The sequence below is a fragment of the Trachurus trachurus genome, assembly GCF_905171665.1.
Source record: "Trachurus trachurus genome assembly, chromosome: 23".
Classification (NCBI taxonomy): domain Eukaryota; kingdom Metazoa; phylum Chordata; class Actinopteri; order Carangiformes; family Carangidae; genus Trachurus; species Trachurus trachurus.
In genome coordinates, this window is record NC_139912.1 from 16868566 (window position 1) to 16882810 (window position 14245).

The following is a 14245-nucleotide window of genomic DNA, read 5'->3' on the forward strand; positions in this document are numbered from 1 at the left end:
GGTCATGGTCAGTCAGACTCACTTGACTTGCATCTATCATCATATGCAAACCACCTGAGCAGTCTCATTTCCCATTCTAATTTGTGCTGTTTAATTAGATCAAACCAAGTATTCGGTCAATGAGACCTAATTGGATCTAATTAATCTTGCAGTGACTTCACTGCTTCATTGCTACAAATAAAGGTTTGAACTGGGGTTTCCAGCACAGTTCTATCAATATTTTTCCACAATATACAGTAGTTAGTGAGACACAACTTGACTTATTGATTAGAGTTATATCTATTTAAATATTTTCTATCACTGTGCTTCTCTTCCCCATTGTCTCTCTGATTCCTGTCAAAGCTCCACTGTTCTGTCCAAATAAAGGCCAAATGCTAGGGGAAAAAAAGAAATATTATTTATTGAACCATAAGAAAAACAGCCATTTGTATTTGATAGCAACTTCACATCATCCACAGAGGTCAAACTTCAATCTTCTGACCTGGTGATCTGTCCGGGTTAACGGTCAGAAACACCTGAGGGATCTGATAATAGACTCACAGTTCTGGCCAAACCACAAGTGGCTTGTTCTTTAGTGTTCAGGATAACTGTGTTTGTGTTCCATATTCAGGTTTTCTCTCTACTTGATGCTGTCAGACACTTTGAAGATCTGCTTTCTCCTTTCTCATAAATTGCTGTCTTGAGGCTCAGTTTTTGACTGACATGTCCTTTACTTGCCCAAAAGTACATTCCGGAAAAGACTCTCAAAGAACATAACAACCTTTATCACAATGTCCACTATCGATTCCCAGCTGTCAGCTGCCATGCAGGTTTGATGGACTGAGGTTAGCCACATTGAATGTGTAAAGCTCCATTATCAATGCTGAACCCCTGATAGGAAACAGACAGCTCTAACAAGCTGTTTTGATGAACTGGTACAGTATATGGTTGATAGATGGTATGACATGGTGCAGGCCAGAGCAGCAGCATGGCTCTGCAAGGCATCATATAAATCACCCCCAATTTTGCAAGCAAAACATTTAGAGACCATCAGGCCCTCTCTGCAGAGGGAAAACTCCATCATCGTTTCTGAGCAGCTTGCCACTCTGCTCCGCAGTTCTAAAAATAGCTTGCACCGACAATTAAAGGTAACAAACCTACTCCTAAAACTATACGGATTATGGCAATGGGCCAATTTTTCCAAAATGTTGAACTATCCCTTTAACAATGTTTAACTGATTGTTAATGCTAAAGTTACAGGTAGCTAAACCAAGTCTTCAGTAGGTATTGCTTTCATCTAACTGGTGGCTGTCAAGTGTTAATTTATCAGGCAAAGGATTCATTTGCCCTCAGAGTAACTGGCACACTGTGGTGTCCTCCTAAGCAATATGCTTCCTGTTGAAAGTCATCTGGAATGACATCTGGATTGTTAAATAAGGATCAGGGGGGAGAAACAAGCAGTTCTGCTTTTTACTTAACAATTTGTGATACATAGCACTGGGACTGGGTCACAGAGATCCCAATGTCCGGAAAATGTGGTAAGACATTGACTAACATAGACTACAGAGATTAAATACAACAGTGGCTGTTTTTTCTGCTAACATCTTTCTTTTAGGGTTGCAAGCTGGTGCTGAAGTTGTAGCTTTTAGTGTTTTCCAACAAGCTGCAGTTTCTCTGCAAGTGCTGCTTGTCTGAGTCCAGGGCATAATGATCAGTAGTAAGTGTGAGTGCACAGCCAGAGTAAGCATAGGCTAGTGAGAGGTTGACTGACAGGTAGCCCAGCAAATCTTTGCTCCCAGCCCAAATGAATATTTAAACTTTTAATGAGGTGGTGTACTATTCACCTGAGGAAAACATCTGACGACCACTCTCACTACATTATGAGCCACTATTAAAATTTCACATGTTCATTAACATCAGAGGGCTATCAGAGTGTTAGCGCAACAACAGAGAAAAGCTTAGGTGTGTGCAAGAGGAGCTGAGAAGCACTGTGGATTCCTGCTCCACATCATGTCAGGGTGCATAACAGTGAAACGCACTCTCTCTGCTCTGTGTTTCCAGATCCACCGGAGCTCCATCTCTCTGCACCAACTGCCGCCTGCATCGCCCCCTTACCCCCCTTTCCCCTGCTGTTAAACCGGCCTGCCCTCCCTTCCCATGAACCAGTCTGCCGTCCAGTCCTCCCATTAAGCTGGCCTGCTCTCCCTGCCTTCCTCCCACCAGAAGCTGCCTTCATCAAATTTTGTTAACATTTCCATGTTTTGCATATTCTATGCTATAAAACTGTTTTCTTGTCTGTACCCTACTGTATACAACATCTATTGCATGTCTGCCTGTCCTGGGTGAGGGATCCCTCCTCTTTTGCTCACCCTGAGGTATCTCCAATTTTTCCCTGTTAAAAGAGTTTCTGGGTGTTTTTCCTCAGTGGATGTGAGGGTCAAAGGGCAGAGGATGTTGTTATATACAGATAAAATTGCCTTGCCTTGCCCTGCCTTACAGTATCACACAGTGAGCAGCCTATTTTCATCATAGGATTTCTGTGTTATTAGAAATTATGATCATTCAAATAAATCTGCCAGCTCCTTGAAAATGTACAAATGCAGCATTTTAAACTTGTTTAAAAAAAACAAAAAAAAACAAAAAAATGTCACATTTTGAATTGGGAAGATGTTTCCTGTCAATATGACTGCATGTCTCATATAGAGCAGTGGAGGTCAGTATTGCATTTGTATAGTGACATCAGACTTAGACAGTGATGATCCCTGCAGGGAGAATACAAACAAGTAGAATTATACAGTAGCTGCAACTACTGCAGCAATGGTCGGGGCCGGAGTTTTGGCAAAATTAGGCAATTTGAAAGTAAAAGTTCCAAAGCTGTAGCACACAGGTTGAATTGTTATGAATTTTCAAAATTTTGAACTTTAGAGGCTTGCTGTAGTGCCACCATCTGCTAACACCCTGCTAACATTTCCATATTTCGCACATATCTGTGACATAAACTGTAAACTGTTTTCTTGTCTGTAACAACATCTATTGCACGTCTGTCCTGGGTGAGGGATCCCTCCTCTGTTGCTCACCCTGAGGTTTCTCCGATTTTTCCCTGTTAAAAGGGTTTTCCATGGAGTTTTTCCTCAGTCGATGTGAGGGTCTAAGGGCAGAGGATGTTGTTACGATGCCATGTAAAGCCCTTTGAGACAAACTGTTTGTAAAAACGGGCTATACAAATAAAATTGCCTTGCCTTGCCATCAGGACTATTGGCCTGTTTTTGCAGCTAAGGTAATCTGGCATGGGACTGGACCTTTGTGCAAAGTTTGGTGATTTTTCGCGGGATGGGAAGTAGGATTTCCTCGGAAGAAGAAGAAGAAAGAAGAAAGAAGAAGTACATGCAGGATAACAAGAGGGTCCTGGCAGCTTAGGCTGCCTGGCCCCTAAAATACTGTTTACCTGGACTCTGTAGTGAAGGGATCTGACGTTACCACAGTTGGTCTCTTTCTCCAGAGATCTGTCAGTCATCCACAGAGGACAAGAACAGAAAAGACATGGTCAGCTTTCATCAAGATCTCATAATTACCAACATCTATTTCCTGACAACACACACACCCCGGCTTGGGCCCCGGCCAGAATAAAAATAAAAATAATATAAAGGATCCCATTCTGAGGTCCCGACAAGTCCCAGAATCAATAGCCTCAGGCTCCAGGCTCTGGGCTCTGGGCTTCTGGCTCCAGGCAGGTGTGCTGTGGGCAGTTTAAATAATTAAGTACACAGAGAGAAGCAGAACTGAAGTCCATGGGTCGTCATAACACAGTGAAGAATCCAGCATTGTGTTACCATGTTAAAAGCAAGTAATTGGAGTGAGTAATTGGCCAGTTTGTCTGCTCACAGTGGCCTGAAAGTGCTAAGGAGACATCACAGCCCATTGATTACCAGCCCCTGGGGGTCCAAGAACAGGCGGCTCTTTTTAGGTAATCATGGGGCAGACGACTGTAACAGGAGCCTCGGCCTCTTGACTTTGAGGAGTCACAGTGCAAAGTGTGATTCAACAGGCGTGAATGTACAGCGACAGATTCTTAGTATCCGCAATAGTTGTTTTTTTTTATTGATTCAATGTTTCAGCCACATGGAAACAGTGTTTTTGGAGCCGAAAAACTACTTTTGGAAACAGGGCCCCCATGGGTGAATCTTAAAACGTCCGCCCAGCTTTTTCGTGTAGACAACCAAAACGGATCTTTTGTAAAATGAGGATGTCAAAGGGTTAGGGTTAGCCCCACCCCTCTAACCTGTAACATGAGCGACAGACATCACGTAAAAATAACAAAAACGGCGGGCTACTGCCTCGTCATCGGATACTGGACCTAAAAGCATCTATTAAATCATCATATTTGGACTGACATGACTCCAACTCAATATTATATGTTTGGAGATTTCCACATCTTCTTCTACCTTTTTGGTATATATTTGTGGCAGCATTACAGCGCCAGATACAGGCCTGGCATATGTACTACAGCATCTTGAGTCATTTTCAGTGGATTTGTGTGTACACAGATATTTCTTGAAAGCATGCTGTGAATATGGAAAACATTTTCTGTTTATGCAAAAAAAAAAAAAAAAAAAATTTAGGAAAGCTCAGTTTCCATGTGGACAAGGCCTTAAACTTACCTTGGTGGTTTTGATCTTGTTCCCTGTAGCACAGCTCCAGCCCTTCAGGTCAGGAAGGACTTTACACTCCTCCCCATCAAGGCATGGCAGCATCTGACACCACCACCTCTGCTCTACTATGGAGGCTAGAAACACACATGAGGAGGTCAAAATGTTACAGTTGTCGTGTTCATTCATCAAATCATGATGAAATGTGTTATAAGATAACAGAAACCATTGTTTCCCAACGCATGACCCACTTGAAAAATCTCAAAGATGCTGGCAACAGATAGGATTTGACATTTCTCATGTGAACAGAGCTTCTTTAGCTCAGCTGGTATAGCACATTTATCTCTAGTAGAATAGATCGATAGGTTCTGTAAGTGAGTATTTTTGTTATATGCTGTGACGTTCTTGGATTTTCTCACGTGCCCCAGAAACAGCATAGAAAAACAACTGTGTTGTCACACACCAGTTTTGCTACAGGGAAAACTTGGAACTTGCTACCACTCGCCAGGAGTAGGTTGTAAAATAAACGTCATTGTTTGTCATGGAGTTTTACAGATCATATACAGTGTGTCATTCATTTGAGCATTTGTTTATATTGCTAAGTGCAGCTGGGTTTTGAGTGGGTTATGTGATGAAGATGAGAGTTTTGCATCCTTGGTGGGCAAAGTGAGGTATTCTAAATGTTGGAGTTTTGTATTGTTGCTGCTTGGGTGGAGTGCAATATTAATGTCATTTCATTGTGCTTCAAATAAAATAGATGTGTGGTTTTTAAAAAAAATGCTATAAAATTGTGTGGATATTAAATAAGCTTGTCAATAATGGGAATGCTATTTGAAATGAATTAATATGAAGATATGTACTATTTTGGATATGTGCAAAACGTATACAAGGACAAGGACAAGCTGGTAAAGGAGGCTTACGAGGATTATAGGTTGGCTATATAGTTGGCTGATGAGGCGGCGTGGCTGGCAGGTAGACTGGAGCAGAGGGGGTATGAGAGGAAAAGTACTGGGATATCAAGTGAGCAATGAACCTGATTGATCTGATTCCTGGAGAAAACACTCCATGCACACATAGGGCCTCCACAAACAAACATAACGCTGCATCATTCATTGATGTAATGTTAGCAGCCTTGATGTTGCTTTCTGGAATAAGTGCACTTTGTTTCTAGGTTGTTTGTTGTTTTACATAGATGCTCCCTAAGGAGATGTTACTATTAACATCTCATCATTTACATTATCAAATGTTAGCTTCAGTATCCTGCCATTAGGAGAAGCAACATTTAAAGCTAAAAAGCAACATCAGTTGATTTTATCTATGATTTATGTCTCTGTTTTTGCAGGAGTGACTATGATGCTGTGATTTGGAGGGTGTGAGGCCAGATAGCGGTTGGCTTCCCTTGGCAGTCCTGACTAATTAGAGTTTGGCAGTGGCCTAATGGTATCATTGATCAGTTGTTTATTTTTATTTATTTTTAACTGGCATCAGGTATAATCTCCTTCAGTTGACTTTACAGTTTCAGGACAGGGAGGAGCAGTGAAGACAACTACAGAGAATACTTACAGAGTTCAAGGGTTTTTTTAAAGTGACAACTGCAGTCTGAAAAAAAGGGATGGGAAGCGTGGGTGCCCTTGGCCTCCAGGAGGCAATATATCAGTATGGACGTTGTGTGTGTGTGTGAGAGAGAGTGAGTTAGTCAGTAAATACATGATGCTACAGCTCCTCAAGTTCCCATCTCTCCTCTTTGCTTCAGCTATGGAGCAGAGGATGAGCCAGGAGAGGTTAACAAACCTGTGGCTGGAAAACGCAGGGTCTACATCATCAATTATCATCAGTTGGTGCAGGTATGTTGCAGAATATTTTGAGGTTTGTTGCCCTCTTGTTAAAGGTCACTGCTCACCTCTGGTTTGCTTGTATAGTTGTCATAAGAAGAATCCATGCACACCACACTGGATTTTGAGCTTTAAATTAGATGACCTTGTTATTTAACCTGTTTCACGACATTATCTTTCACAGCTCAAGGGCGTCATGAGTCTAAAATATAGTGTCTCCCTTCAAACACCAAGCATCATCATCATCGTCATAGATGTGTGACATTTTGACTGCTGTCTCAAGTGATGTAACATTTGCTCTTTGACTGGCAACACTCACCCAGTCTGGCCTGACCACATGAGAACTGACTGTGCTACCACCTTCAGTCTGAGGACTGTCACCATAGCTAACAGAGTCAGACGTCATCAAAAGCTATTGTGATTGATTTGTTAAAGGTGCATTCCACGAGTTTAGCTAGTGGGGTGTTGAGGCTGAGAATAGTTGAAAGATTAAAAAAAAAAAAAAGGGTCAAAAGATGTGTTTTAGATTTCCACTGAAAGCTTCTGACAAATCATTTCTTCAAATGTAGGCCTACCTATAAAGTGAAGGTAGATGTCCATGTGCTCAAAAAATTCAATAAGATATATGCAGTTCAATAATATTGTCAACAGAGAAATGTATAGAAAATAATATCACTGGGAACTGTAGAAACTTTATCTCTATGTGAGACAGATACAGTATTCTCTGGATCCACAGAATTTTACATGGATACAGGTTTTTTACATGTCTGCAGGTTCATTTATCTTCCTGTCAGGTGGAGATGTCTAACAGCGAGAGGAGTGAGGTAAATCCCTGGTTGTAGAAAAAAGAATAATTAAAAGGTTAAGTGCTGATAAGTTTTTCCTGAGATCACCCATGGAGCTTTAAACTGAGGCTGCTGGCTCACAGCTCTAATTTGCAGAAAATGTCAATAGTTAAATGTCAAGGAATAGGTCAAACATGATTGGCTTCAGAGTTCAGCCATAAACCTTTGCTTTTCAGACCAAAGTGAAGCATCCACTTTAGCCAATTCGGGGTTCTAACCTATTAGCATGCTAACAGACCCTCTGAGTCGTGGACTTTACAATTGACGGCTACACATTTATTCAAAGGTGATGAAAGAAAATGTCCAGCAGAAAGGATTCAAAATCAAGAAGTACTGCCAACGAAGCTGCCAATACTACTGAAAATAATCCTGCTGTTATCAGGGCCCAGAGAGGAGGCCTGAGAAAGGAGATGCATACACCGAGGTACAGTTAAAGTAGATAGTAGATATACCTGGCAGGCACAAATTGCATTAAAACAATCTGCCTTCATCTGTTTGTTCATTATTATTTTTTTTTTTTTTTACTTTCGGCAAAACACAGTGTTTAAAACTATGGAACCTTTTGTCAAAACTTAACACACAAAAACCAATAACATATACACAAAATACAAAATTTCAGACACCTCTTGCACAGCAAACACTTCATTCAAAACTACTGTATATAAACTTAAAAAAAAATTTTACTTTTCCATGTTAACTTTATACACAAATAGCATGAGACACTTTCCCCACACACATTGACTAATCCTCCATTATAACAACAGACCAAGTTGTGAGCACACATGGCTTTTTAAGGGGCTGGGAGATGGCTCTCTGATTGGTTTATTAGTTAAAAGTTAATGCTGAAAACACTCATATGGTCAGAAACGATAGGCTATAGTCTGGGTTTTTTGAAGTGGAGTTTTGTGCAGTCTTGCTCAGTAGTTCATTACAGACATTTAAACAGTGCACTCTCAGTTGGTAGGGCCAACTGGGAGACAAGCAGGGCTATGCACAAAGCCATGCAGAAAAAAACATGTTTTAGACACTTAATCAACAAAATTGGTTTGTTCCCATGAGTGTTTCGTTGTTTTCACATTGTAGTGCAAAAGGAAAGTGTTTTCTTTTTTCATGGGAAGATCATCTCACTGAAAGTACTCTACATGAAGTGTGCATTAACATATATTCATTTTCTCACAGAAAGAAAGAGAGAGAAAGTATTGAAATATGAAACTGCTGCAGCATACCATCTACACATGATGGGGCAGCTCTGGTGGTGCCGGCCACTTGCCCAGGAAAGCAGGAGCACTTCACTGTCTGTGACCGCTCCTCAATTTTGTTCTTGTTGCAGCAGCGATGCAGCGCCACCACCTCACAGGTGCCTGTTGGGGCACGGTGAGCTGCTGGAGAGAGGATGGAAGACATGGAGTAATCAGTTGTGGTGCAGCAGTTATCACCCCCATCAACGGCCCCATCCTGCTGCCATTGGACTATAGTGCCATAAGAGTCTGTCTCATGCTTGGTTCTTCCATCTCCACTGCTAGTGGAGGTCAGTCTAGTAGTCTATTGAGCACATTTCCAGATGAAGTTATTTCATTAAAGCTACTTGGACCTCAAATGAAGATTTTTTGAGTGCCACATATTCAGAATCAGCACAGCCCCGGTAGTTGTACATTTAAGCAATACATCACTTCAGGCCATTATACCACAGCTAAGGGGCGTCGTTAGCGTCGGGCCGAAAAACCCCTTAGCTGTGGTATAATTAGCCTGGAGTGATGTATTGCTTTTATAATACAGTTACTAATAATGAAAATATGAAATAAGAATACACAAACAATCTTCAGTCATTTTTATTTGGGCGGAAACAAAATAATTACACCGTTAGGACATGAAAAACATCAGCACCTACTTTGTTTGTTGTTGCTAGCACTTTGGTTAGTCTAACGTTAGTGGTGGATGCTAGCCGCCACATGCTACATAACCACTTTTGTGCTCACCGCGACATCCCTTCTACTCTTCATAGCCCTCGAGGCTCGACGGCCACGGCCAAATGAATGTTTGTCAAACCCTGACTATAGGCCCTGACCATGTCAAGTCTCTGGAGGTTTAAAGACTGGGGAAACCAAAAATAAATATGTGTTTTAAGTTTATAATACCATTAAAAAAGTTGTTAAGTATATAAAATTATGCATCAAAGTTGTTGATAAATGGGCAGCATTCTCTGCCTCAGGACGGTGGGGGCGTGTCCGCTGAGGGAAAGACACCACGCCCCATCACAGAAGAACTAGGCCTCTAGAAGAACGTCTCTGATACAACCTAAAAATGTACGCGTCAAAAAATATAGAAGGGAAATTGGTCAGAGTTTTGTCAGTCCTGCAGCTGCCACAGAGGTCTGATTATTTCCGTTCCTTTTTCTGAATGCATAATGTATTGACTACTCTATAGAAGGACCATTTCACCCAGTATAACAAAAAGTGTTTCTGAACATCATGATTACCAACCATAACTTTAAATCATTATCTAAATATTAATTAACTCAAATTGCATTTAGGCTCCTACACTTGTCACAGTCCTTCAGCCCCAGACTGAACACAGCTGATGGAGGATGGACACTGGTGTCCGTCTGGTAGTTACTGCTTTTTCTGGGTTAACAGAGTTCTCTCTCTTGGTAAAATGTTTTTTATTCACCACTTCATTTTTTAACGTTTGAGGTGCAGAGCCAGGAACATTTGTGATGCGTACAGGACAGGTAGTATGTTAAGTAAGACACCAAGGTCACACGTCACTACAACAGGAGAGTGAGTGTGTCTAAAAACACATCAAATATGCCTCCTCTCAGGTTCACCTCCCCTCACAAACCTATGAGCTCTGATTCTTGCTAAGTGCTTTCACATTGTGGACTCTGAAATTCAAGGCTGTAATGTGTCTGTGGGGATTACAACGTAATCTGAAGGTCAACAGCTCAACTCTTTGCACTCACTTAGGAACAATGAACCACAACGGCTCCGTGAGCAGATACATGCTGTATTAACAAAGTCACTAGCTGGGTCCATATAATGGTTCAGAAACTTGTTCCAATCAATCAGTTCCTCTTTACATAACTGGTTAATTATATTGAAAAATACAAAAGGTAATGCAGTAGATAGAGTAAAACCCAGATGAGCTTCTATTCGTCACAGACTGGTTCAGTGGACATAAAAAAGGAATTTACATGAAGATAAGAAAATAAACATCATGGTGTGGAAATCAGCAGTGCATGGATCAGTGTAATGATGATCCAAGCAGGGCTAAGAGTACACGACAGGTTGCCTCACACACTCACGTTCACACCTATAGGGACTTCAGATTCACTAATTAACATAGTTTGCAGTCTCTAGGAAGCTAAAACACAGGAGAGAACTCACAGGTTACATGGAGTTTCCTCCTCCACTCCTTAAAAATGGTGGTGAGGGTAGATTGATGACGAAAAAATGAATTTTATTTAATGAGACCCATTACCTATGCCTCGTAACGTTCCATTATTATCTCATAGCGTGGTGAATGTGCAGGTCACAACTTGTCCACCAGAGTGTTTTGAGTTGTTGGATTGTGTATTTGATGAGTTTGATGAGGGAAAGACGATGCCTCCGTAGCGTTAGCTGAGCAGCTCGTATCTCTGCCCCGCCAATCAAAGAACAGCTTGCACCGACAATTAAAGGTACAAATCTACCCCTAAAACTAAAGGGATTATGGGCAATGGGTGAATTTGCCAAAATGTTGAAATATCCCTTTAATGGCTGCAACTTGCAACACTAGCTGTGTTATGAGGAGGGAAAAAAACAAAAGAATTCTGATAAGCTCTTTCTGATTCTCACTTTTAACACCGCAAACATGAAATTTGCAATTAATGTTAGCATACCACCCCCGACACACACATAATAGAGACACACACCCTCACACCCCCCACTCGCTTTTGAAGCTTGTGCTGAAACATCCTCTGCAATAAAGACTGAGCAAAGGCAAATCCTCAAAATAAAGTGGCTTCACATCGGAGGAGAAAAGCATGTTTGATGGAGCAGACATGATCCCGTCTTCACTGGCACCCAGCAGTTATTTAAAGTGGTCAAAGCCTGTGTGTGAGTGAATCAAGTCTCCTCTATGCTGAAATAATCTACACTTGCCCTGGTTTCTAGAGGGGGGGGGGGGGGGGCTTTGTTGTCCTCTTCTCCTTTTTCCTCTTCTTCTGTATTTTCTGTAGGCCCTCTTCACATGCTCTGCTCTTCGTTTCATCCGGTGAATGATAATAGGTATGCAGCTACAGAAATAACACCCAGGGGAAATTAGGAGGATGCAGTGGCAATCACAGAAATATTGTACGCGAGTGAGATCGTTGTGATCCACTTCCTGTTGAAAACATGCATGAGGGGTTGCTTCCAATCAAAGCCATGCATATCAAAGCACTGTGTGGCCTTCTAATTGGTTGACAAAGACAGGAGAGGTATGCACGATTTTTCTATCATGCTCGCAATTGGACAAGGCACCAATTAACCTGAGGTGGAAAGCTGCCAGAGGGATGATGGTGGAGCGAAGTCGGCCTCCACCTGTGATGTTGTGAGCTGCCATAATTGATCTCCCTGGGTTTTCTAGTCATGATTCCACACAACATTAATGAGGAAACGAGTCCCCCATCTGACATGGTGTTGTGTAAGGCCTTTCAGGTGGAAGCCTCTGTCTTTCTGGTGTCTGTCCTCCAAATGTCTTCCAGGTGTCTGTCCTCCACAAGCTGAGAGTTGTAAACAAGCCTAGACATGTCCAGCTGGTTCCCACTCAGCTGACTGGACAGGTGGAAGCTGTTACTTCCTTGTTTTCTTTCCAGTTCCATATTACAGACTGAATAACCCGAGTTGTCCCAGCAGTAATATGTCATGTAGCTGAGTCAGTGTCTTTTTCATTTTATTCATTTTTATCATTTTGGGTGTGTATTGTATTTCTGGCTCCTTTTGAATGGATTGTTCCTCATAGTTGTCGATTTAATATCTGTAGCAAAGAGGGCCATGGATCAACGGAAATGTACAGTAAATACAAAAAACCAGAAATGAAATGACATGGTATAGCAGGGCATAAAAAATAAATGAAAATGTGAAAAGTTATAATGTTTTGAAAGAAAGAAAATGTGCATAGAGAGGAGGCCATATTTCAAAGTAAAATGCCATTTGGGTTAAACTGATTTGAAGTTAGCCAGTATTAGCTGCAACTGCTAATGTTAATGGTAGTGTTATGTGATGGAGTTGAATCTTCCCACCCAGAATGACAACGTAAGCAAAGATGGTGACGCTGTGAATATGGCTAATTGTCACAAAGTCAGTCTTCTTCTGTCAGACTTCTTCCTTCATTTGCATGTTTGCCTCAGAGTCAGAGAGGTAGAGAGCCGTTACTGTGTGTTCACTCTATGCCTTCTCGCTTCTCTAGAACAAATGAGCATATCCTCATTCCTGTTACACCTTGTGTTCTTCTTTCTGTGAGCAGCTACTCCGAGAGACCAGAGCTGAAGGATCAAATTAAAAGCAGGGGCGAAAAGTCAAAATAATCCAAGCCTTTCCCCTGACCTCAGTGGGAAAGGTCATGAGGTCAAGCACAGATGACTGGGAGAAGATTCAGATGGCACTGACACTTTTCAATGTAACTTTATTTTACACATGGATGATAAATCCATCTGCAAATCCTTTAGTAAGCACAGAAACACAGGGAATAGGACTGAAATGTTGAGTCAATTAGAGGACAGGACATTCTGACATGAAACAAGTTTATGCAGGAGTGTTGACTGAAATCCAGTGTTAATAGAGGCTTAAAGAGGAACTACGCAAGATGTTTACCTTTATAAAGTTTAGATTGTTAATTTATTGAACAGTTCCAGCAACGGGAACACCTGGTCAACCACTGACCAGGTGTTCCCGTTGCTGTGGAGACCTCACCTGTAGCTCCCTCTGTGGGCGTGGTCATCTCCCAGACACTGATCACCAGTACCATGACGAGTAGAGCCACTTTACTTCCTGTCTGTGTGTGTCGTTGACTCATCCTGAGAAACACAGAGGAGAAAACATGAGGGCTGAATAAATACATAAAAAATCTTTGCACGTGTGTGTGCCTGTGTGTGTGTGTGGGGGGCGCTTGGCAGAGGTTCATAAGGGACCTGACAGAGTATTGTCTTGAAATTTCCGACAAAGTCGCGGAGTTTAACTTCACTTTCATCAACTTACCAACTGAAGCTTTAATAGTGTGTACTTACTATAAAGTGTTCCCCCTTTTTTTTGTTCAAGTCATGTGATCCTGCTCTTATCACCTCATTGAATCATTTTTTGGACGTCACTGTAACTGAATTTATCTTGTTGTTTTTTCTCTTCATATGAAGAAGTTCATCCTTGGATCTGATCATGTTATTTAAGATTGACAGCTGCCTCTTTTGCTTTAATGTGCTTGTAGCCTGGGATAAGTGAACAAGCTGATGACGAGCTTCCTCGTACAGGTTTATCATGATGGACAATGCAGGGCCAGCCCCTGGGCAGGATTTCCTGTATTGTGTGCCCAATAATTTCTCCATCTCAAAAGCAGACAGTTTCATGCATCACATCGTGATATCAGACAGTGTTCATTATGCTGTCAACCTGTGACTGACAGTTCAGGGGACGCAGTATGTCTATTTTTGTAATCAGGGCCTGAGTGCACTGAATGAAACACAGCGATGTGTGTAAGGAACTTTTAAAGGGGGTCAAATGCCCCTAAGTTTAACCTGCAGGAACAAGAATCAACAGTTCGACTGGGTCTTGTATTTCCATCACTGCTAATCAGTGTTGGAGCAGATAAACACCTGCAAATACACTGCAGAGTCATATGACCTGAGTCTCAGTGGGTTTTGACATTACTTCATGTGAGATCCGGATATTTGGTCGTTTTGTGATATTTATTTCAACACCAGACACTGCCCTTA

At 41.6% G+C, this 14245-nt stretch overlaps 1 protein-coding gene across 1 annotated transcript in view; it reads right to left on the bottom strand.

Moving 5' to 3' along the window:
• Positions 1-14245, bottom strand: part of LOC311006789 (chemokine-like protein TAFA-2) — a 45830-nt gene that overhangs the window by 1479 nt on the left and 30106 nt on the right. Inside the window, exons 2-5 of the mRNA XM_083999746.1 lie at positions 13233-13336; positions 8529-8684; positions 4638-4762; positions 3425-3482 (exon numbers count right to left, since the gene is read on the bottom strand). Of these exons, the coding sequence (XP_083855872.1) occupies positions 3453-3482; positions 4638-4762; positions 8529-8684; positions 13233-13335 (414 nt within the window). The 5' untranslated portion in view covers position 13336 and the 3' untranslated portion in view covers positions 3425-3452. The remainder of the gene's footprint in view (positions 1-3424; positions 3483-4637; positions 4763-8528; positions 8685-13232; positions 13337-14245) is intronic.